The sequence below is a fragment of the Zootoca vivipara genome, chromosome 17 (genome assembly GCF_963506605.1).
Source record: "Zootoca vivipara chromosome 17, rZooViv1.1, whole genome shotgun sequence".
NCBI lineage: Eukaryota > Metazoa > Chordata > Lepidosauria > Squamata > Lacertidae > Zootoca > Zootoca vivipara.
In genome coordinates this window covers 26,629,378-26,653,232 of record NC_083292.1, presented here as the reverse complement: position 1 = coordinate 26,653,232, position 23,855 = coordinate 26,629,378, and the positions used below count along the sequence as shown (strand labels likewise).

General features: G+C 47.9%; 1 protein-coding gene across 4 annotated transcripts; it reads left to right on the top strand.

Annotated features, from left to right (window-relative positions):
- The first annotated feature begins 121 nt into the window (after positions 1 to 121).
- PAQR6 (progestin and adipoQ receptor family member 6) lies at positions 122 to 21,169 on the top strand. 4 transcript variants are annotated; one of them, XM_035097784.2, is made up of 8 exons: positions 122 to 3,236; positions 13,102 to 13,310; positions 14,539 to 14,666; positions 15,182 to 15,387; positions 15,525 to 15,651; positions 18,378 to 18,474; positions 19,031 to 19,175; positions 19,759 to 21,169. In XM_035097784.2, the coding sequence occupies exons 2-8, from the start codon at positions 13,260 to 13,262 to the stop codon at positions 20,028 to 20,030; spliced, it is 1,026 nt and encodes a 341-aa protein (XP_034953675.1). In that variant the 5' UTR covers positions 122 to 3,236; positions 13,102 to 13,259; the 3' UTR covers positions 20,031 to 21,169. The 4 variants fall into 4 exon arrangements, with proteins under 4 accessions (XP_034953675.1, XP_034953672.1, XP_034953674.1 ...); XM_035097781.2 differs by having other exon boundaries at positions 15,492 to 15,651; XM_035097783.2 differs by lacking the exon at positions 122 to 3,236 and adding an exon at positions 3,247 to 4,797 and having other exon boundaries at positions 15,492 to 15,651.
- The last annotated feature ends 2,686 nt before the right edge of the window (positions 21,170 to 23,855 follow it).

Below are 23,855 nucleotides of genomic sequence, written 5' to 3'. Positions count from 1 at the left end.
GGAGGAGGGATTCGTCTATACTTCTTTTCCTGCCGTGGTGTGTTCCGTTGAGGTGGGGGAGGCCACCAGCGGTCCACACAACCCACGCCCTAACTTGGGTCAACTGAGCAAAGATGCCTTGGATGTTGAACTATGGAACTCCCTCCCACAGGAGGCAGAGATGGCCACCAACTTGCATGACTTTAAAAGAGGATTGTACTACAGTACTTCATGGAGGAGAGGGCTATCGATAGCCATAATGGTTATGCTGTGCCTCCACAGATAGAGGCAGCAGTGCTTCTGAATGCCAGTTGCTAGAAGCCTGAGGAGGGGCGGTGGCTCTTGTGCTTGGGTCCTCCTTGCAGGTTTCCCTTTGGGGTATCTGCTCGGCCACTTGAGAGAAGGATGCTAGACTAGGTGGGACATTGGCTTGACCCAGCAGGTTCTTATGTTCTTATGGCTTCCAACTCTTCCCTGTATTCTGGTTTGCTGGCGTCTCTCTTGAGCCTTCATGTGGTCTGAGTTATAGGGGAGGTGATTGGGGCAAAGGTGGGAGGGGGGAACCCCTTGATTTCCTCCCACCTCTCCCTCTACAAAGAGAGTTATTCTTTCTCCAGTTGAGCAATTTTTCTGAAACGAGCAGGGCATACCCAAGAGAGTTTGCCCACGCCCAGCTTTTAAAAAAAAGAGGTTCTCATGAGTCCAAATTGCCCATCCATAGGAAGGCTGCTTGTGGCATCTGCGCAATTCACTGATCTTGACTCCTGCCCCAACCCTATAGTAGGGGTGGATAGGACTTTAAAATCCCTGAAAATGTAGATGTGCAACATAATTAGGTTTCCACCAAAGTGGAACTCCCATGGGGCTTAAAAACAAACCACTGCTCTAAGGCATGCTGTGTCCCTGTGCAAGATGCAACTTCCTCTTTAAGGCACGGGGGTGTGCCAAGTTTCTGTGGCGTCCAGATAGCCTTCTGCACTTGCGCATGTGCAGCCTGTGTTGCTTTTGAGGGGCAGATCATCCTTACTCGAAACATGTTTGCGTGTAACTGAAATGGACCTGCAACTTTAATTTGGGAAGTTTTAGCAGAAACAGCTCTAGCACTTAGGCTTGCTGAGCTCAACCAAGACCAGGTCTGGAGCCCGGTGGCGCTTCCAAGTTAGGCATGACTTGAACACTATTTCAGTGGGACTTGGCCCTAGCTAACGCCTGCTAGATCATAGGGTTTTTTTGTGCCATTATGCTAATCCTTGCTGTGTCGGTTACTCTGGCTTTGCGACCTCTTCATCTGGCCCAACCTTGGCCAGCTTAATTCTCTCCAGATGTTTTGGGCTACAACTCACATCAGTCTCAGCCAGCACTATGCCTGTCACTTGGAAAAAGGGGGATGTGTCGGGTAGCTTCTCTCCCATAAGCTCTGCTGGTTGCACTTCAAGAGCATAGGAGGAGCCTGGCTGCTGGGTCAACCCAATGGGAGCTCATCTAGTCCAGCATCCTGTTCTCACAGTGGCCAATCAGGGGCCCCTTCTGGGAACCCCACAAGCAGGACCTGAGCCCCAGAACCCTCCCTCCCTCATGTTTTCAGAAGCATTTCCTGCCTTCAGCTGTGGAGGCAGAACAGAGTCGCCGCTAGTAGCCATCCTTCGCCTTCTCCCTGAACTTGCCAGATCCTCTTTTAAAGTCATCTAGGTTGCTGGCCATTACTGTGTCCTGTGGCAGAGAGGTCTATAGGTTATGTGCTGTGTGAAGAATTCCTTTTATCCATCCTGAACTTTCCAACATTCTGCTTCATTGGATGTCCACGAGCTGTGTTCATAGCAAAAAAAAAACAAAAAACCTCTATCCACCTTCTCCTTGACATCCATTATTTTATAAACATCTAACATGTTGCCTCTTCCTTGCCGTTTCTCTAAATTTAAAAATCCCAACGCTTGGGTCACTTTTCCTCTTGCAAGATTTTGCTCCGAAGCCTGCCTTTTTACAATGAGCTCTCTCAGCGCTGAGCTCCACATCTTGCTGCGATGCCCTTAAATCACTTACTTAGCCTCTGTGCCCACTGCAGAATGCCACAGCCGTCTCCCCAGTCAACTGACCCAGATCACACAACAATAGCAGAAAGAGGCTTTTGTGTTACATCTTCCAGCCTCCTTCGAAGGGAGCTGGTTGTGAATTCTGGGTCAGGGCTACGTTCCACAGACATTTTGTTCAGTGCGCAATTTTTTTTAAAAAAGGGATTTCTTCTCCCACCCCTTTAAAAATCCTTAATTGCCCCTACAGCAGAAATGTGAAGCCGGTCTCACCCTCTTGAGTCCCCGAGATGAGTTGCAATATTAGAACACACATTAAAAACAGTGCAAAGCAACTTGTTGGCATCCATGTGCCTCGACAGACAGTGGAGTGCACCTCCAGGGGGGAAGTCAAACCGCTCCATTAGCAGCACCAAAATGAGGGTGCAAGCCTGGGCAGTGTGCAGGGTGGTCCTGGACTGCCCAGACGACAAGGACACCCACCCCCCGTGCCTTGCTTATGTGGTCCAAAGGAAAGAGCAGTACTCCCAGGGACCCCCACTGCACTGGCTAGGAGTAATAATAATAACAATTTTTAATTACAATTTCAATTACATAATATGGGACATTTTGGATTGGAGAGTTCCAGTCCCCAGTTACGCCTGCCTTATTTCACTGGGAATTGTCTCTCAAAATTCAAAAATTTGGAAGCAGAAATTTTGGGTGCAAAAGGCTCTCAGCTTGACACCTGGCTTTGTAACTCTGGGACCTCCCGAAATGCTCTCTCTAACCCCCCTCCCCAAAACCTAACCCTGAAAACGAATGTCCTCAAGGAACCTGCTGTGGCTTGCATCTCTGCCCCCCCCCTCCAGCTGCAGATCCCCTGTTTAGAAAGACACGTTCGGTTTCTGCCTTGAAGGAGAGAGGAATAATGAGAGCTCTTTTGTTGCATTTCTGGCTCCTGATGGTGGTGGCTTCTGCGAAGAGAGAGAGAGAGGCCCATTTCTTCCCCTTCCGCCCATAAACTCCAGCCAACGGGGAGGGCGGCCTGGCACTCCGCCACCAGAACTGGCAAGGAATGTAGCTTAGGAAAGAAGACTGCGGGGGGAGTAAAAACTAAGGGGGGAAAACAGGAACACACTGAGCTCGCTTGGAGCCCAGGCTGCAGGCCCCGCAACTCGGACAAGATGGAGTGCTGGTAGCGGTTCATTGGGGGGGTCTGCCCCGCAGGGTCCGTCCTCTCTGGAGCAGGTAACTGACAGCCTCCTCGGCCTTCTTGCCTGCCTTTCATTCTTCTCGCCTGGGCGGTGGTTTCCTTCCTCTCCTTCCTGCTGTGCCAGCTGTCGAGTTACTTTTTTAAAATAAAAAAAACTAACTTTTGAGCTTTGCCTTGGTCAAAAGTTTTTCAGGATGCAGCTGAAAATCTTTCCGGGCGCATCGATGTGCCTGGTCGTCACAGCCTTGGCTCTCTGGACCCAGTGGATCTCGGCCTGAGGTTGGATGGCTGTCTATCAGGAATTCATTAGCTGTGATTGCAGGGGGTTGGACTAGATGACCCCTGGGATCCCTTACTTCTCTACAATTCTATGATTCTGGCCTTAGGCTCCTGGCGTAGCCAGCCGTTATCTCAGGAAGCGGGACTTTAGTAGGCAGAGTTGAGAAAAAGGAGGAGGAGATCAAGCCACCTGCTCTCTACTAGCCTGGTCCTGCGTCCATTCCTTAGCCTCAGTTTACCCAGCTCTAAATGGGCTTAAATTTGAAGATAGTGCGACTTTTTGGGAGGAGAGGGAGTTTGGGATTTTTTCTATACAGATCAGTGCAGCTGTGCCCAGCTCAGGAGAGAGGGAACCTCCATTCCCATAATGTCTTGGCCACAGCTGCTAAGTTTTGAATATCATTTTTAGGTGGACCAATGGAATTAGAAATAGGACTTAACTTTTGGCTGCTCGTACCGAATTTGGATTTCTCCGAGCTTTTTTTGTGCTTCAGCTGTGCGTCCCTGGTGTGATTCCTCTAGCATTAAAATTTCAAAGCTAGTGTTTGCTGTTCTGCTCATCATCCCATTAGAAAAGGGCTATTTTAGAACCACAAAAGGGTCAGAAAGGAGTAACCAAAATTATCAGGGAAGGTTGAGTGGGTGAGGGTTTGGAGCAGTTCCCCTGTGTGGAGAGTCTAAGGCTTATTGGGGTTTTTTTAGATTGGGGGGGAGATAACAGGGGTGGAGGAGTGGATGGCACGACGGAAATTTATAAATCAACGGTGTGATTGATCTATAATTTCAGACAACTGCATAGTTAAATGTGACATTAGCCTTGGGGTTTTTAAAAGTGGGGGGGATGGACAACTCATGGGGGAGCAGATAACTGTTCATAGTTATCACCCACAAGAGCCAGGGGTGGGGAAGTGACTAGGACCTGGGGGACCAGGGTTCAAATCCCCACTCAGCCATGAAGTTCAATGGGCAACCATGGGACCAGCCACTATTCCTCTCAGCCTCACCTCGCAGGGTTGTTGTGGGGATTAAACTGAGAAGGGGGAGGAAAAAAAATGAATGATAGGGAAATGGAACCTCCATGTTCAGAGGCAACGCAGCCCTGAAGGCCAGATGCTGAGGACAACTGATAAGGGGTGGTACGAACGTCATCCCCATGCCCTGCTTGGGAACTGCCAGAATCAGCCTTCACTCCTTATCTCACACAGAAGAAGAAAGTGAGGGTTAGAGTCTAAAATCAGATTTTTCTAGGCATGAGAAACCGGTGTGTATGGATAACGCCAGTGCCATCACTCAGGAGGGACTTGGCGTCAACTCAAGGTAAGCACCTGAGGGAAATATCCACGTTGGATGTTTGTGGGTGAAAATCTGCGCAGCCATTAGGCTTCCTTCGTCTTTCCTTAACATGGACTAGAAACTTGGGGGGACAGGCAGACTTGCTTCCAGCTCAGCATGGCAGGAATGAAAAGCACTGCGGTAAGCAAAACTGTTGCCTTTACCGTTGAAAAAGAGGTCCTTGTGTCTCCCACCCAAATGCCAGCTAGCAGCGTCGGCGATCCCCAGGAGAAGCTGGGAGACTTGGGGCTGCAGACCAGCTGTTGAGGACCACCGGGTATTTCATATACCCATGTGTGTTTGTATGACATGTATGACATGAGAACATGGAATTGGTGACAGCTATAAAAGCAGATTTGCGCAGGGGGTTGGAGTTAGATGACCTTTGGGGAGTCCCTCCCAGCTCTACAATTCTATGATTGAAAAACCTAGGAGTGGGGGGTCCTAGGTGGCTTTAGGAGAGAATTACAGTACTGTAGACACATTTGTGGAGGAGAGGACCAGTGCTTTTATTCTGGGGTTATGCAAGGGTATGCATACCCCTAAACGTTTTGTGAATCTTTGTACTTTTGTCCATTTACTGTACAGTGGTACCTCGAGTTACAAGCACTTCAGGTTACAGACTCCGCTAACCTGGAAGTAGTACCTCAGGTTAAGAACTTTACCTCAGGATGAGAACAGAAATCGCGCGGCGGTCACAGGAGGCCCCATTAGCTAAAGTGGTAACTCAGGTTAAGAACTTTTTCAGGTTAAGAACGGAGCTCCGGAACGAATTAAGTTTGTATCCGGAGGTACCACTGTATTTATTTTCCCCAATTTGAACTATAAAATGGCGATTTTCTTGAGTCAAAATGAGAGTACCCCTAAACGGTGGCGGTGCTCTGCTCCCACAGTTTGAGGCAGAAATGCTTCTTGAAGCCTGGAAGCTGCAGGAGGCGAGAGGACTCTTGCCATGCCTGGGTCCTGCTTGCAAGTTTTCTACAAGTGTCTTGTGAGAAAAGGATGCTGGATTAGATGGGCCATTGGCCTGATCCAGCGGGCTCTTTATGAATGCAGAATCTGGAGCCCACAGCATCATTTGCAGTGATTATCTTGGAGGAAGGGGATTTGTTTTGTTCTTCAAAGGAAGGCGGGTGGCTTCAATTAGCTAATGTCTGCTAAGTGCTTTTGAATATGGAAAATCTCTTAAGCACTAAAAAAGCTTTTGCTGCCTGAGAAAGCCGGCTTTATTATATTTTTCAAGGGTTTGGTTTTTTTTAATTGCCAAATACCTCCTTAAAACCTCGCCTGTGCCAGATGCGTGTGTTGGGTAAATCCAAAAGAGATACGAAGCTCATTGTTGGGTTTCAAAGCAACTATTGTTTTCCACAGGGGTGTTAGGACTTGGGGATAATTTTATTGGGGTTCTTTAAGTGCATGGCTCCATTGGATGCGATGTGTGGGGAGGGGGGTCTCAGGCCTTGAGCACTACTGGTGGGAATTATTTATTTAACAAAATTTATATACTTCTGGTTTGTCAAGCGGGGGGAATCAACAGTAGGTAAACAGAAATAAAGCACATGCCACTTCTACGTTTCTGGGTGGGCTTTCCCTAAACCAGTGTTTCCCAAACTTGGGCCTGCAGCTGCTTTGGGGCTATTTAGTAAATTTAAATGCTTTACTTACAAACTCCAAAGGTCACATTCATAAGCTATTCCATGCAGCAGCAATAAGAACACAGGTAGAAAATTACTGGGTTGTGAAATACCAATAAATACTTCTGAGCATGCAGTCTGGGCTTGAAGTAGTCAAGCTCATACGTGTTGCCTGGTGAGCTTCACATAGTACAAGAGAGTAAACAAAGGAGGCTTCACTTCCTTCTTCAATGGAGGTGAAGCGGTATGACCTGAGTCTAGGAATACGGTTCCATGGTTTTAACCCATTCATGCGTTAACTACCCCTAAGCTTTCTAGTTATATTTGACTGCAATATCCCACAGCAAAGAGCTCCAAAAGGACCTCCCCAAAGTGGGTGAGTGGTAAATGATGTTCACTGTAAAGTGATGCATGTTGTGGCAAAAAAATAAATAAATCTTAATTTCACATATGCATCCATGGGGTCTGAACTGGTGGGGACTGGCCAGGAACGAGACCTTGAGGTCATAGTGGACAGCTCAGTAAAGATGTTGACCCAGTGTGCCGTGGCTGTAGAAAAGGCAGATTCCATGCTACGGATCATTAGAAAAGGAATTGAAAGCAAAACTTGCCAGTATCATAATGCCGTTATAGAAATCTATGGTATGACCGCATTTGGAATATTGTGTGCAGTTCTGGCCTCCTCACCTCAAAAAGGATATTGTAGAGTTGGAAAAAGGTTCAGAAATGGCCAAGCAAAATGATTGAGGGGATGAAGCGACTCCCCTGTGAGGAATGGTTGCAGCCGTTGGGATTTTGTAGTATAGAGAAAAGGCAAGCAGGAGGTGACATGGTAGAAGTTTATATAATTATGCTTGGCATGGCAGGCAGAAAGAGGATAGAAAAAAAAGGTTTTATCCCTCTCTTTATAGAATGTGTGGAAATCCAATGAACTGGAACGTTGGAAGATTCAGGACAGAAAAAAGACGCACATAGTTAAACTATGGAACTCCCTGCCACAGGAGGCAGCAATGGCTACCAGCTTGGATGGCTTTAAGAGAGTACTGGACAAATTCATGGCTGTCAATGTCTGATGGCCACAATGGCTCTGCCCTTCCTCCACAGTCAGAGGCAGTAGTGTTTCTGAATCCCAGTTGCTGGAAACCACAGGAAAGGAGAGGGCTCTTGTGCCCGAATCCTGCTAGACAGGCACCTAGTTGGCTACTGTGAGAACTGGATGCTGGACTAGGTGAGCCACTGGGCTGATCCAGGAGGGATCTCCTGATGTTCATTTTCCTTGCTGCTCCCAGCTCCCAAACCCATCACGCCTTTGAGACCACGCTTCAAAAAAAATATTGCTCTAACGATGGAAAGGGTGATTTTATCTCCCAAGAATTCAACCTTGGCTTGGGTCTTTCTCAGCAAGAAGGGAGCCCAGTGGTGGCTGGCACACACTGGACAGAAAGCAGGAAGGGAGAGAGGCAGGGCAAGGGTGGAAGAAGAGGAGGAGTGTTTGGGATGGTGGGGTGACGGGGGGAAGCACAACCGGTGATTTTTATTGGATGCAACATTTTGCCAAACTGGAAAAATGGATAATGAGATGGTGGGGGAGGGAACCCCTTCTGACCTTGGCGCTTTGGGTGCCCTCCCATCTTCCCGGCGGGTTTTTCCTCGGAATCTGTTTGTCTGGGTTGGTTACAAAGAAGTAATTAATCTTTTATTTCCATCCCCGCCGAAAGCCTTCATCGTTTTGCCTTGACTCCTCTCTGTGGTCAACCATGTGACTCCGAGGGCCTTCAGCTGTCAATGGTGGCCTTGTGCGAAGGAACAAAAGAGAACTTGATTTCTAGTTTGTGGAAAAACGGGGCGGGGGGGGGGGAGAGATTTCTTTCCCCACCCCTGTGAATGAAAGGTCTCCTTGGTTGAAAGGGAAAAGATTCTGGAGGGGGAACTGGGGGACAACTCCGTGTCCCATTCCACCACCCCCATTGTCAAAATAGAGATGGTCAGCGCTTTATATGGACCAGAACTGTGGAACTCCTTGCCCCATGAGGTTGGTTACGTCCTTCTCTTGCTGTTCTTTGCTGGCTCAAGCTTTTTTTTTTTAAATCCAGCAGGCCTTTGTTTTAGCAGATGCCTTTTGTTTTTCTGTCTGATTATTCTGTTTTATCCCTGGGTCCAATTTTTGAGGGAGGCCGGGAAGGGGATGGCAAGGGAGAGGGCCTTTTCAGGGGCCACTCCCCATCTGTAGAATGCTCTCCCATAACCCTCCAACATTTCTCCGATGAAAATTGGGACGTCCCATTCCATAATGATAATTTTACTATTTATACCCCACACATCTTATTGGGTTGCCCCAGCAATCTGGGCAGCTTCCAAAATATATAAAAACACAATAGAACATTAAACCTTTAAAAAACAAAACCCTTCCCTATACAGAATTGCCTTCAGACGGCTCGGGGATTGGATAACTCCATACCCTCCAACATTTCTCCGATGAAAATAGGGACGTCCTAAGGAAAAGCGGGGCATTCTGGGATCCAGTCAGAAACTGGGACGGCTTCTCTAAATCAGGGACATCCCTGGAAAACAAGGACACTTGGAGGGTCTGCTCTTCGCCAGTAAGGTAAGCCTTGGGCATTCACTGGCATTTTTTCAGAGCCTTAAAAAAACTTTACCCCCCCCCGCCCCACCAGATTTTTCATAGACTCCAGTGATGATACTTTAAGGCAGAGCCACACATTGAAAGTGCATGATTTCCCCCAGAGAATCCTGGGAACTGTAGTTCCCCTCACAGACCTACAATTCATAGTACCTTCAACAAACTTCAGTTCCCATAATTATTTGGGATTTAAATGTACGCTGTGACTCTATGTCCTATGCTGCTTGTGTGTGGCCAAAACTGCCTGCTGCTATTATGACAGATGAAAAGAGTGATGTTTCGTATATATTTTTCTGGACTGCATGTGTGAATGTGTCAGCATTATAATGCATTTGTGTTCATGTTTTTAAACAGACTGTAAGTGACTAGGAGTCCTTTGTGCAACAACTCAAGTACTATAACTAAATAACCATCTGATGACCCTATCTCTGTTTTATTACATCTTGTGGTTTTGTGCTGTGTTCTTGCACAATGCATCTGGCTTCAATTATTTATTTCCCATATTTCTCCGCCTCCCCATAACTCTGATCTTCTCCAGGGGGGCACACACACGACAGAGTTTAAAACACAACATGGTATAAATGCATTTCCTGTCTAAATTGCGCCTCAGCAGAGATAAAAGCAGTAAAACCGACCAATTCCATGCTGTTAGGGTGTCAAAGGTTGAAGCTCACACACAGAATTGGGCCTGGAAATGGTCCAGAAGCTGTTTTGTATCTGGTGGCATCCTGGTGTGACCGGACCAGGACATCCTGCCCTCATTAACAACCCTGCTTTGGATGCTACCCCCTTCTGTACCCAATAGATCACTGCAGTCTGCCAGAGAGTCTCCTTTGCAAGTTCCAAACTTCTAGGGTGTCCTGTGGAACAGCACCCCACATTTTCAGGAAACAGTCGAAGATATTTCTGTTCTGACAGGTTTTTCCCAGCTGGATAAATGGATCTTTACCAGAAGTGTCCACTTCTTAGAGTTTTAGGCTTGCTATTGTTATCCGTTGGGGTGGGGAGGTAGGCTGTACGCTGAGACCCTTCTAACCTCTGGATTCAGCAAGAGTCAAAATTTAAGCCAGGGTAGCTCCTGGGTGAGGCAATCGCCTGGATGATGGGTCATCAAAGGAAAGAGTTTCTGTGTGAGTTGGCAAATCCCTCAACTCACAGGTAGTTAGAAAGGCATACATAGTGAGAGTTGAGAGTGATGTGTGCTAGAGGGAAAGCAGCAAGCTGGGAGAAGGCAGAGAGGCAGAGCAATGTTTGGTTTTTGTTTGAATCCAAGGCTGTAGCTATGGGAGAAACAAGACCCTTTTTGGGGTATTAATGCTATGAACCCAACCACCGTAGACTCAGGTTGCATGTATGTGTAAATAAACTATATAGCACTAGCTGTACCCGGCCATGCATTGCTGTGGCTCAGTGGTTCCTGAGGTGGGAGTTATGTGCGGGGTTTAATGGGGCAAGTCGCCATGGTGTAAAGTTATGGAGCCGGGGTCCGACATGTCGCGTCTTACCTGGACACTCCTCCGTGGGATGGAAGCGGCGTGGGGGTCCGAGCCAGGCTGGGGTCTCCCGGGTGGCCTGGTTCTCGTGGCATCGTTTCCATCAGTTGTAGGGTCTCCCGGGTTGGCCTGGTTCTCGGGGCATCGCCTCCGTCGGTGGTGGGGCCTGCATGGCCTGGCCTGGCTCTCGGCAATATGCGGTTCTGGAGAGGCCTCGATGGGGAGGTAGGAGGAGGAGGGGCGGGATTAAGGGGCTATTGGTACACAAAAGGATATGGCGTCTGTTCCTTTGATGTCCACTGGAGGGCGCTATTTTTTGACAAAATCACGTTTTTACCTGTGACAGGTGTGAGATCTGTACAATCTAAGGTTATGCAAACACTCGCGTATTAGAATTGACCGTTGTGTCCAAATTTCAATAGAATCGGTCAAGCGGTTTCAGAGAAAAGTGGAGACCCACAAACATGCACATTTTACATTTATATATATATATATATAGATAAAGACACCACAGTCTCTGCTGTGCCTCATTGCCAAAAGGAAACAACACAAAGCTGCCTTGAACCCCTGGAATCTCACCCTGCTTAGAGATTGGGGTGGGGTGCAACACTGCAAATTGCTGGGTTTTGTGTGTGTGTGTGTGTGTGTGTGTGTGTGCATTAATTGTTTTAATTATTCTGTGTGTAAATCGTCTTGGGACAGTGGTTTAGAGAGTGTGCTGTAGTGATGAGAAATCTCCCACCCTGCCAAGCATCCCTTTCTTTGGATGGACAGAAAAATAGACGAGGGCTTTTCAGAGTGTGACTTTGGAGACCAGAGTTCGAATCCTTCCTCAACCACTGGGTGACCTTGGGCTGTGACCTCTGTTTCTGCCTATGTGTGATCTGCAGCGGTTGCACAATAAAGGAGAAACAGATCCAATGTGACTTGAAAAGTTTTATGAAGCTTAGAAAATGATGAGTTAAGGACTCTGTTGTGGAGCATTGTGACACATGAACACACACTTCAGAAGCTTCTGGCCATTGCACTGAATGGGGGACAAAGACTGACACACTCAGTAGCAAACCCTCACCAAAATATCTCTAAACTGGACAAATTGTTTGCAAGGGAGAGACATACGAGCTGTTCGGCAGTGGAATTTGCTACCAAGGAGTGTGGTGGAGTCTCCTTCTTTGGAAGTCTTTAAGCAGAGGCTTGACAGGCATATGTCAAGAATGCTTTGATGGTGTTTCCTGCTCGGCAGGGGGTTGGACTGGATGGCCCTTGTGGTCTCTTCCAACTCTATGATTCTATGATTCTATGATATATCAGTGTTCCTGTTCTGTAAATCAGGAAACCCTCAGAGAACCCTTGGTCTCTGCCGTGACCTCATAAACAACTATTCCCCTGGGCTTGGCTTTTTGGCATTTGCTGGCTGGGGGTCATGTTGCTGGCCTGCCTTAGTGGGCTGTTTTAGGGCTTGCAGCAAGATGATGCCTAAGAAGTGCTTTTGAAGCTCTCCCAGGTGCTGAATTGCCAGAAAACAGGAACAGCTGGAAGGCCTCTAGGTGGTCCCCTGGCAGAGTGAGTTTGGCAGTCGCTGGAGCTGGAAGGGAAGGGGGTCCCACAGCCTTTTGGAATCACTCCCCCCCAAAGTGCATCTGGCAGCTGCCGTTTTTGCATTCATGTCTGGACACAATTCTCTGCCCAATTCTCTGTGGCGGCACTTTATACAAGCTGTTCACCAGTGAAAGTGACTCCTTCGGAAGGTGGTGAACTCTGCTTCATTGGAGGCTTTTAAACAGAGGGTGGGTGGCCACCTGTCAGGGATCCTTTAGCTGTGCATTGCATGGGGTTGGACTGGATGACCCTTGGGGGGCCCTTCCAACCCTACGATTCTAATGATTCTATTTCTGCTTCTGCTCCCTGTTTTATTTGTGACTGTTTATTAATTTTATGATGTTGGTTTATTTTGTTTTATTTATCGATTTATCGACAACTTCTTAATATACTTAAAAGACCACTGTAGACAGTTAAAATTATTGGCCGGGATACACTGACACTTGTAATGTGAAATGAATTTTGGTAACTATGATTATATAATAGATGGATAATGGCAAAAGATGCAGGAAAAAAAGATTTTTTTTATTTTGGGGGGGGAAATGGAACTCATGGAGGGAGGGGAGGAGGTCCGAAGGTTTGAAAGAACCTTTTTTATTTTTATGTTGGGGAAAGGTTAAAGTTATTGTGTATAAATTTATGTAAAACCAATTGTGTGTGTGTGTTATTTATTTATTGTTGAAGTTGATTGCGAGGTTATTGTTTGCCGCCCTAAGGCTAGGAGGACCTCAATCGTACAAACTCTCTAGCTCCATGTTTGGTGACAGAATCTCCTGGGTTCTGAACACTTTTGTTTCGCCCCTTGGGTGAATTTTCACACCTCTCTCTCCCTCTCTCCCCCTCTCCCTCTCTCCCCCCCCCAGTACCTGGATATATATGTATATCCCCTGGACCCATCCTCCTTTTTCCTTTGTCATTTTAGGAGACAAATGTTGACCCCCATCCCCGTCTCCAGAGCTACCTGGAGGAAGGGGGTTGTGGACTACAGCTGCCCAGGACCACTTAGCAAAATCTCCACCCACAAGCAGAGTTGCCTTTAAAAACACATCTCCAAGAGAATCCCGTGCACTGTGACTGGAAATGCTTACAATAAAGCTGCCTCAGATCTTCAGGGTCCACCAAGTACCTCGTGTGAGTAAATTACCCTTCCAGTGTTTATGATGTAGGGGCTATCTCCCCCCAACCCAGTCCCCACTAGATTCTCTCCAGGAGGGTCTCTTAAAATCAACACACCTTGGCCGGTTCAATTTCCGCCACAGGGTGGTCCTCTGTTTGAAGGCTGCCTGTTCCAAGTCGTGCTTAAAAGAGTGTGAACTCTCTAAGCCAGGCACCCCCAAACTTCGGCCCTCCAGATGTTTTGGACTACAATTCCCATCATCCCTGACCACTGGTCCTGTTAGCTAGGGATCATGGGAGTTGTAGGCCAAAACATCTGGAGGGCCGCAATCTAAGCATTTTCACGTTACATGCGAATGCAGCCTAACAAATCGAAAGCCTCCTGTTTGGATCGTTTCCCAGCTCATAGACTCCGGGAATGGGATGGAAGGTAGTTATTGGCCCGGGGGGTGTTTTGTTAAAATGTGAAATAGGGAAGATGTAAAATGAGAGTCTTTGGGGCCAGTGGGGCCCATTTGGAATTTGGAGAGTGTGCCGTGGCCGCCAGCCACAAAATGGCTGCTCTGCGGGAGTGGCATAACACAAAATGGCTGCCGTGGGGCCGCTACATCTGAATGGGCAGAAAGAGAGGCAGGACCACAACATGGTGTCGCTGTGCCCTCCTGTCAGCAGGGTGAAAGATTGCTACAGCAGTCATTGCCACCCTCACTCTTAGAGAGAAGCTCTTTGCCCCTCTCCTGTTCAGAGCAGAAGGGAGGGAGGGCATCCATTCTTGGCGCCCAAGGAAATGTGGGCATGTATAAGGGGACATGTTCAATGCAGGGGAAGCTGAGCAAACAGAAGCAGTTGTGGATTTTTGAGGGGATATCTACTGAAACCTTTTTGGGTGCCGAAGGGGGTTCTGGTGGTCACACTGGTGCCTGGGGGTGCTGCATTGGTGACCCTTGATGAATTAACACATGACCCTTTGACCTTCCAAATGCTGCTGAACTACAACTCCCATCACCCCTCCACATTGACCATGCTTGCTAGGGCTGATGGGAGTTGTAGTTCAGCAACATCTGGAGGGCCAAAGGTTCCCTACCTCTGAACTAACAGAACTGAAGTTAAGGAGAGCCTGTTGCCGCAGGTAGAGTTGTGGTGATGGGACACTTAAATAAAGCTTTTGATGCAGGCCTCACTTCTGCTAAATTTCTGCCTTGGCAACTCAAAACTGACTCATTGGGCAAATCCTATCCTGTAGATCTTCTGGGAAGATGGGATCATCTCTGGCTACCGTCACCCCAAAAGCTCTGCCTTGGATTGCGTCCTCAGCACTTTTCAGCTGAACAACGAAACCCTCAACATTTGGACACATTTTCTGCCAACATGGTAAGTCTGCAGCGTCTTTCAGCCACGTTCTGTGTAGAATTACTTATCTCCTTGGCTTGGGGGTGTGTGTGTGTCACATAACTCCATACCTTCCAACATTTCTCTGATGAAAATAAGGACTTCCTAAAAAAAGCAGGACATCCTGGGATTAAAATCAGAAACCAGGATGGCTTTTGTAAATCCAGGACTGTCCCTGGAAAACAGGGATGCTTGGAGGGTCTGTAAATGACTTTCGGACTTTGAAAAGCTGGTACAGTACCACAGGATCAACTTCATCAATTTTGTTGAACTGATTAAATAGTTTCACTTGGATTTTGAATCAAGCCTGCAATTTAATTGTTCCTGTTTCGGATTTCGGATTTCCTCACTGGGTTGTGCAAAGTGCTATTCTGAATATTGCTTTTTTGATAAGGTGACTGGGGATGTGTTTATGGAACCAAGGGGACAGTGGGCTGAAAAAGTTTGGGAACCGCTGGGCCGTTGTCCTTCTCCTGGATGCCCTTTGCCCCTTGCAGGTATTTTCTGTGGCGCTTCCTGATGCTCTCCTACTGCCTGGACTTCTGGCATGACACCTACAACTGGCCCTTCCTGGCCTACATGGTTCTGGTCTGCCTCTACCCCTTCACCTCCAGCTGTGCCCACACATTCAGCACCATGTCCACCCATGCCAGGCACATCTGCTACTTCTTGGACTACGGAGCGCTCAGCCTCTACAGTTTGGGTGAGGCAGCCTTCAAGTCACTGGTGGGAGGGAGTTCCGTGGGCTAACTGTGTGTGCTGCATGTTAGAAGGACTCCCTTTAATCTGTCTTGAATTTTCCAACAGAGGTTGCGCAAGTTTCTTCTCTGTTTATTATAGGCTGCGCTATCACATACGGAGCCTACGCAATGCCTGATGTCTGGGTGGACGGCCCTTTGCACCACTGCTTTGTCCCCCTGGCGGCCCTGAATTCCTTTATCTGCACCAGCCTGTCTTGTTACTCCCGGTAAGTAAGGCCAGTGCTTTTATTTTTTTATTTTTTTTGAGGGGGGGGGAAGGAGCCGCTCCTCACTATGAAGTTTGTACCGTAAGTGCCACACTTTAAACATTTTTCAGGGTGGAGGTGGGGGGGGGAAGGTGCCGTTATTGCATAGCCTTGGGTGCCCCCTGAAGAAAAAAAGCACACTGGGTAAGGCTTTTGTGCCATGCCGAGGTCAGAGCTGAAATGAAAACAGTGTATCTTGCACAGATGTGAAGTTGTGGCATTTTAGATTTCAAAAAAAAAAGGCTGCATTTTGGAACTCAGTTTATTTTAAAGATCTTATTGCCAGCCAGGCAACCATGGGCCAACTATGGCTTCAGATCCAGCGCTTTCTATAATTGGGAACCTTGTCAAAAAACCAAGCAGGGAGTGAGACTATGCAGTTGATGTTTGCTAGCAAATATGAGTTTAAAAAGCGGCACTCTTTCCCCAAAACCACTTCAGCTCAAACCAAGAACACTGTTAAATCATCCTCTCAGGATATCTGTAATATTCACCTGCCACCAGATCATTAAGTAACCTTCAACTGCAAATAGTTTTGTATGTAGATTTAAAAACACAGAAGTTACCAGTTATAGGACAGGAGGGATTTGTGGCAGGTGGGTGGTGGGTGGGAAGAGAACAAGGGAAAATGGAGATGCCCTGCCCTATCACCAACCATATACCTGGGATGGGGGGGGTCCCTTTGCTGTTAAGAAAGCAAAATAAACAATAAATCACCAGGCGAAAGAAGCCTGGGACAAGGGTCCTGAATGATCCCTCTTCATTCAGGTGGACATTACAAGTCCCTGGCCCATAGCTGCCAAGTTTTCCCTTTTCTCGCGAGGAAGCCTATTCAGCATAAGGGAAAATCCCTGTAAAAAAGGGATAACTTGGCAGCTATGCCCTGGCCTCATATCTGAGCTGCAGAAGTGCAACCCACCCACCCTGATTTCAGGTGAGGGTGGAGTTCTGGGACTGAAAGTGTGGGGGTTGGGATTCCTCCAGCAAGTCTGTGGCTGAGAGGGCCTTTTGGCTCACACAATTGCAGGGGGTTGGACTAGATGACCGTTGGGTTTCTTCCAAATCTACAATTCAGTGGCTCCGTGACCGCAGAAGTCCCGGTGCATTCTGCAGGGCTTGCTCCTGTGCAAGCGCACTGAGGTTTATAGAAGAATCCTACTCACGTCTGCTCAGAAGTAAGCCCCATTAACTTCAATGGGGTTTACTTCTAGGTTATGTGGCAGCCTAAGTCGTCCTGGCCCTGAGTTTGCTGCGTGGCTGCAGGCCTCCATTTTCTTAATCAATGCCTGTCTTCAGAATGTCGATTTAAAACAACAACAAAACAACAACAACAACAACAAATTACACCTCTCAAGGAGCCCCAGGCAGCAGATACAGAATTAAAAAAACAAAGCCAAAGCTTTCTAAAACAGATCAAGATGTTCTTAAAGCAATTACAATATGAAACCATTACAAGCAATTACATTTGAAAACATCCTTCTGCCGCTGATCTTGAGGTTGCTAGGAACAGTATCTTTCAGCCACCAAGTGCCAAGGCAAACAGGAATGTTTTCAAATTCCTCCTGCAAGTTAATATTTATTCATTCATTGTTTCTGAAGGCAGCCCTGTTCTGAGAAGCTTTCAATGTTGTTGTTGTTGTTGTTTATTTCCCACTGTTTCCCCCCCCTCGATGTGGCTTTCATGGTTCTCCCTCTCGTTTAATCTCCACAACAACTACCCTGTGAGGTAGGCTAGGCTGAGAGTGAGTGACTGTCCCAACACCACTCCATGAACTTCATGGGGCGGAGTGGGGGATTCGAACCCTGGTTTCCCAGGTCTTGGTCCAACACTCCAACCACTACACCACACGGAGTGATGGAGACAGACACATTGTGCTGGGGAGGGCATTCCGCAGCTGGGGAACTCAGAGGCGTGGCTAGGGGAATTGGCAGCGTGGGGCTTGTGTCCACCGGCAGCAGACTCCATGGAGGCTCCGTGCAGCACACTCTGCCTTGGCTAGCCCCACCCCATGGGCAGCTTGCTCCGCCCCCCGTGGGATGCTTGTCCCACCCCCGGGTCAGGGTGCATGCGCCACCCCGGCACCCAAACGGCTAGTTACGCCGCTGGGGGAACAACCACTGAAAAGTCCCCCATCATGAGGTCAGTGCCAACTGGGCAGCCGCCCTCTTACAAGGTTGTTGTAGATCAGGGGTGGCCACTTCCCAAGAGACTCTGATCTACTCGCAGAGTTAAAAACTGGGAGTGATCTACCCCCTTTTGGGGGGTCCAGGTCAAAACTGTTGGTTTTTTAAGGAAGGGAAGCCCTGTTTTGGGGGGTTTAGGTCAAACTTGTTGAGCTTCTTTTAGAAGGGAGGGAGTCCCATTTTTGTTTAGGGCTTCAGGTCATTGTTCAGCTTTTTTTAGGGAGCAGGAAAATTTGGGGTGAGCTTTTTTTAGGGGTGCCAGTGATCTAGCAGTGATCTACCACAGACATCCAGTGATCTACTGGTAGATCACAATCTACCTGTTGGACGTGTAGATGAAGCGCCAGGGGGCTGTTTAAAAGCCTAATGTAGATGCTCTGTTTCAAGCCAGAGATTCAAAACTGCTACTCCACCCTACCCTGACTATTTTTTCTTCATAGGCTGTTTTCACCACTTTTTAATTAGAACTTTTCCCTCCCCCTCCCATTGGTCTCCCGGTCTAGATTCCTGGAACTGGAGTGTCCTTCTTTGTGCAAGATCTTGAGGACTACAGCCTTTGCTTACCCTTTCGTCTTCGACAACATTCCGTTGTTCTACAGGGTAGGCTGACGGTGGGGGCAGTGTAGCCACGGGGTGGGGTGGGGTGGGGGGCTCTGCTGGGAGTGGGTTGTCAATGGCTGCTAACCACAAGGGCTAGGCTCTGCCCTCCCAGTCAGAGGCAATAATGCATCTGAACAGCAGGTGTTGGGAACTGCAGGAGGGGAGAGTGTGGCTCTTATGCTCAGCTGCTGTTTGCTGGGTTCCCCGGTTGGCCACTGTGAGAACAGGATGCTGGACTAGATGGGCCATTGGCCTGATCCTGCAGGGCTGTTCTTACGTTCATATATTCTTTTACTTTGGCCTCTAAGGACTGAATGTGCAGTTTCCTCTACCTTCGCATACCAATAATCCAGATTAGTCCCAATAGTTTTTGGGGTGAGCCTCCCCACACCCAAGTCTTGCTGTGCCATGCAGTTGCAAATTCTTGCCTTCATTTCTTTCCTTTGCTCATGGTGTCACAGGAAGCAGGTGGCTTTGTCCTTTGGCATGGTGTCGCTGTTCCTTCCTTCCAGAGCCACCCTTCCTGGCAGACTCATGCCACTTCCTTGCCTTTCAGCTCTTGTTCTGCTTTGGTGAAGACTGTGCCTGGAATGACTCCGTCCCTGGTTACTTCTACCACCTTCTTTTCGCAGCCCTCACTGGCTTCCTCTTCGCTTCCCACCTGCCGGAGCGCCTGGCCCCTGGGCGCTTTGATTACATTGGTAAGAGAGGGGTGGGCCGGGGTGGAGACAATTGAATCCCTGCGACAGGGTTGCTCTGTCCCATCTCTTGCCAACCTAGCAGTTCGAAAGCACACCAGTGCAAGTAGATAAATAGGTACCGCTGTGGCGGGAATGATGTTTCCATGCGCTCTGGTTTCTGTCACGGTGTCCCGTTGTTCCAGAAGCGGTTTAGTCTTGTTAGCCACATGACCCAGAAAGCTGTCTGCGGACAAACACCGTCTCCCACGGCCAGAAGCGAGATGAGCGCTGCAACCCCATAGTCACCTTTGACTGGACTTAACCGTCCAGGGGTCCTTTACCTTTACCTTAATCAAGTCCAAAGTCAGAAGCAGGAAATGCTTCTGAATACCACTTGCCGGAAACCGCAGGAGGAAAGAGTGCTCTTGGGCTTGACCAATAGAGGCATCTGGTTGGCCACTGTGAGAACAAAATGTATGGGCCATTGGCTTTATCCAGCCCCAGCTCTTCTTCTGTTACAACCATTTTCTTTCTCTTGATCTTCTCTTATCTCCTCCCTCCCCATCTCTTCTCTCTCCCACCTCCCTTCCCCCCCCCACTACAGGACACAGCCACCAGCTCTTCCACATCTGTGCTGTCGTGGGCACCCATTTCCAACTGGAATCTGTTTTATGGGACTTGCATTCGCGCCGGGCCTGGCTGAGCGCTCATGCCCCAGCGGCCACCTTCACCCAAACTTTTGCCATCCTTGGAGCTGCCCTGCTGGGCAACCTCGCACTAGTGGCTGCCTTCACTATGGCCCTCCTCCGATCCTCCGGCACTACCCTGATTCTGCAGAGCAACATCCCCGAGGTGGAGCGGCCCAAGGAGCAATGATGGAGCCCTCTCTGGCGGCGCTCTGTGGCTTCGGTTTCTCTGAGAGACCTTCGTTCCACCTCCCTCGGGCGGCGACTCCTTTGAGAGCCCCTGGGTGAGAATTTTATCCGCTGTCGCACTTTATACCTCAGTGTTCCGTGTCCAGAGTAACGTGGGGGAGGGACCCTTTTGAATGTTCCTCGTAAGTTTGAGCACTTTAAACATTTGTTTGGGATTCAACTGTTCGTGGGTGTGCAGCGCGGAGACCCACAACTGAATGCCTCCCCACACAATATGTCAGAGAAGTAGACTTGGGTTCCTGCCTGGGACAACCATTGCTGGCTCTCTCTCTCCTACTACACAGAGCCAGATTTTCACTTTCCAGTCAGCTCTGCTTCCAGGGGTGCTAAATTCTAAATATCTGGGCACCATGTCCTTTCTCTTCAGATGTTCTCCTAATGAGAGTTGCTGTTGCACTGAGAGTCCTGCTCATGGGCTTCCTGTTGTGGGTATCTGGTTGGCCATTTTGAGGACAGGATGCTGGGCTAGAATGGGCCTTCAGCCTGATCCCAGCTCCAGGCCTCCTCTGATGTTCTTACATAACTCTTGTCTCCAGCTATGGCAAGCAGATACTTCCAGGGAGAGTGTGAAGGTATTCTGTGGGAGGCTTTCTCTGAACATGGAGCCTAGACCTACTCTGCATCCAATACTCTCACCCCCTTTTAAACCGCCCACACTATCACCACACCTTAGGGCAATAAATTCCATCAATTCATCTTGCATCATACAAAGAAGGCCCTCCTTTCTATTCGTCTACCACCAACCCATTTTTCTTGAGCAACTTCCCTCGCCCCTCTTGCATTCTGTCTCAGATTCTCCAGCTGTGATTCCTGCGTTGCAGGGACGACCTAGATGAGAAGATGCCTTCCAATTCTACGATCCTGTGATTCTCATGTGACACAAGGGGGTGGAGGCATCCTCTGTGGGCCAAAAACCCCAGAAAGAGAGGACTCTCTCCACACTTGGCGCAAGAGAATAGCACCGCCCACTGGCCCACAAGATAACTTTTCGATTGCACAGCTTATTGTTGCATGAAAACCCAAATGGCATCTCTCCCCACCCCAAGTTGCACTCATTATTTGTTAACCAATTATTGGGAAGTCCCCCTGGGAAAGCCCTGTCCAGAGAGGAGATGCTGAGTGAGTGCAACAACCGTAGTTGAGGACCATTGTGAGTTGTTGTTGTTGTTTACACAAGAAGCCCCCAGTCTAAATCAGTTTGCTGTAAGAGAGGAGAGCAACAGCAGGATGAGAATTCTCTGTGCCTCCTGTAAGCAAGATTAGACAAAGAACGGGCACAGATTGCAACAGACGGTTGGATGCTGGGATGATCCATAAAGGTGCACAACTGTGATGGATTAAGCCGGCTGTTTCCAAACATTTTTGGTCCATGGCCCCTTGGTTCCATAAACTCATACCCAGCACACAACCCCCCCATCCTCTTAAAAACATCCTTCAGAATAGCAGTTTGCACAGCCCACAAAGGAAGATAATAACACAGTAAAAAAATCAAAGCAGCAGCTATTCATTGTATATTTATTCAAAATCCAGTTGAACCTATTTGGTTCAATTAATTCAACAACAACATAATCGTAATCATAATTTAATTTATGTCCCGCCCAGCTACCCTGGGTGGCTTACAGCATATATAATCAAACATTAAAAACAGAATATCCTATAAAGGCAACAAACAAACCAATAAATCAATAGAAACCAATAATAACAATAACAACAATAATAGACAGTTTACAGTTACTGTATAACCAAATTAAAATAACTGCCAGCCCCAACTAAACATTTCCAGTGAGACCAGCTTTTCAAAGTCTGATAGTCATTTACACCTCCAGCACCCTCTGTTTCTTAGCTCCCCATGTAATCCCCCACCCCACCCCCCACAAAGGGGGCGCTACCATCCACTTTGGGAACCATTGGATTAAGCTGTCTAAAGCACCTGTTTTGCAACTAGTGGGTTGGGATGACCTACAGACCTAGCTGGGTTGCACTAGCAGCACAATCGCGATAACCAGTGGCTGGCAGGGGCTTATTGGAGTTGTAGTCCAAAACCGCCAGCAGGCAGAAGATTGAGGGGAAAGCTGCAATATACAAATATTTTTTTAAATACTAATAATTAAGAAGTGGGGTCTCCCAGTGTGTGTCTGGGCTAAAGATGGGTTCTGGGTCTGAGAAGGTTGGAGACTGCTGAACTCAAAATATTGTGGACTCTCCATCGCTAGAGATCTTCAAGCGCAAGTGAAGGAAATATTTGGCTGAGTGGCGTTGACGTGGATCTGATTCACAAGGCAAGATGGGTAGCTGGATGAGGCCAAGAGCCCCTTCGTTCCTTTCTTTCCAGGCTGCCCATCAATAGGGATGAACGATGGAGGTGTTGCCAAGACCAGCAGAATCTGAAGGCCAGAATGCTTAGCTTGTGGCTGGTCTAGGATCGGGACTAGAGAAAAGTAGCCTCTGCAGACTCATTCCTTTCACTACAGAAACCCTAAGATGTCCCATATTTTGTACGAGGAATGAGATCCAAACCAAGGAAACCCCAGACTTGCAGATCTGAGGATGTAGAATTGCAGATCCTTAGCTGTTCCTAGCAAGCTTATGAGGAACGCAACCCTGGTGGGACATTGTGTCTGGACATTCCCAAACCTGATAGGAAATTCTGTCCAGATGTTCCCAGAAAAATGAAAGTCCAAAGGATGTAGTGGGCGATATGCTTTTGAGCGTTTGAGGCTGTTTTTAGTGTGTTCTTGAAGAGGGTGGAGCCTGGATAAGGCCGGTGGCTCATTAGCTGATGGTGCTAATTGTTCGACTGTTAATTCTCAGAGCCGGGTTGGCTGAGCGGTATGAGGGTCCTGATGAGAAGATGGTGTTTTAATATGGTTTCCTGGAAGTGTTTTTACGAAGGGTCTAGCATTGGAGCAAATAGTTGTGGTATCCAATATGAAAAGTGGGGCCCTGTCTTCACTTAGCTTGTTCCTTAAATTACACCCAGTTCAACCAACCTGGGCGATGTACATTTGCAGGCTGAACTTGAGTGAATGTGAACTGGATTTTCTAGATTGATCAGAATGAGCATTTGTAGCTTTGGGCTAGTAGTGGTAGAAATTGTCCAAAACCTTCCATTACCCACTTTGCTGCTAACTAACAATTAAGTAGCAAGCGAACTTAACAACAAGCACAGTTTTTGTGGATCGCAGCAGGCAGGGGTAGAGGCCAGAGGAAGGGAGGGTTGCTTTTGTGTTCAGGTCCTGCTTGCCAGTTCCCCCACAAGCATCTGGTTGGCCACTGTGAGAACAGGATGCTGCATTGAAGGAGCTTCTTGGACTAGACGACCCTTGGGGTCCCTTCTGACTCTACAATTCTATGATTCTATGGCTAGATGGGCCACTGGCCTGATCCAGCAAGCTCTTGTTATGCTCTTATGTTGCCTTAAAAGTGATGCCACCACTAATGGTGTGGAGCAGTTCTGTGGTTGGGAGAGAAGCAAGGCAGAGGAAGAGATCTCTTTCTAGAACACTCTGTGCCTCCTTGAGTGATAAGCAGAAAGCAACTCCTTAATTGTGATAAGTGAAACAAAATAATAAAGAAAATTCCTTCCAGTAGCACCTTAGAGACCAACTGAGTTTGTCATTGGTATGAGCTTTCGTGTGCATGCACACTTCTTCAGATGCATGCACAAGAAAGCTCATACCAATGACAAACTTAGTTGGTCTCTAAGGTGCTACTGGAAGGAATTTTTTTTAATTTTTATTTTACTACGGCAGACCAACACGGCTAC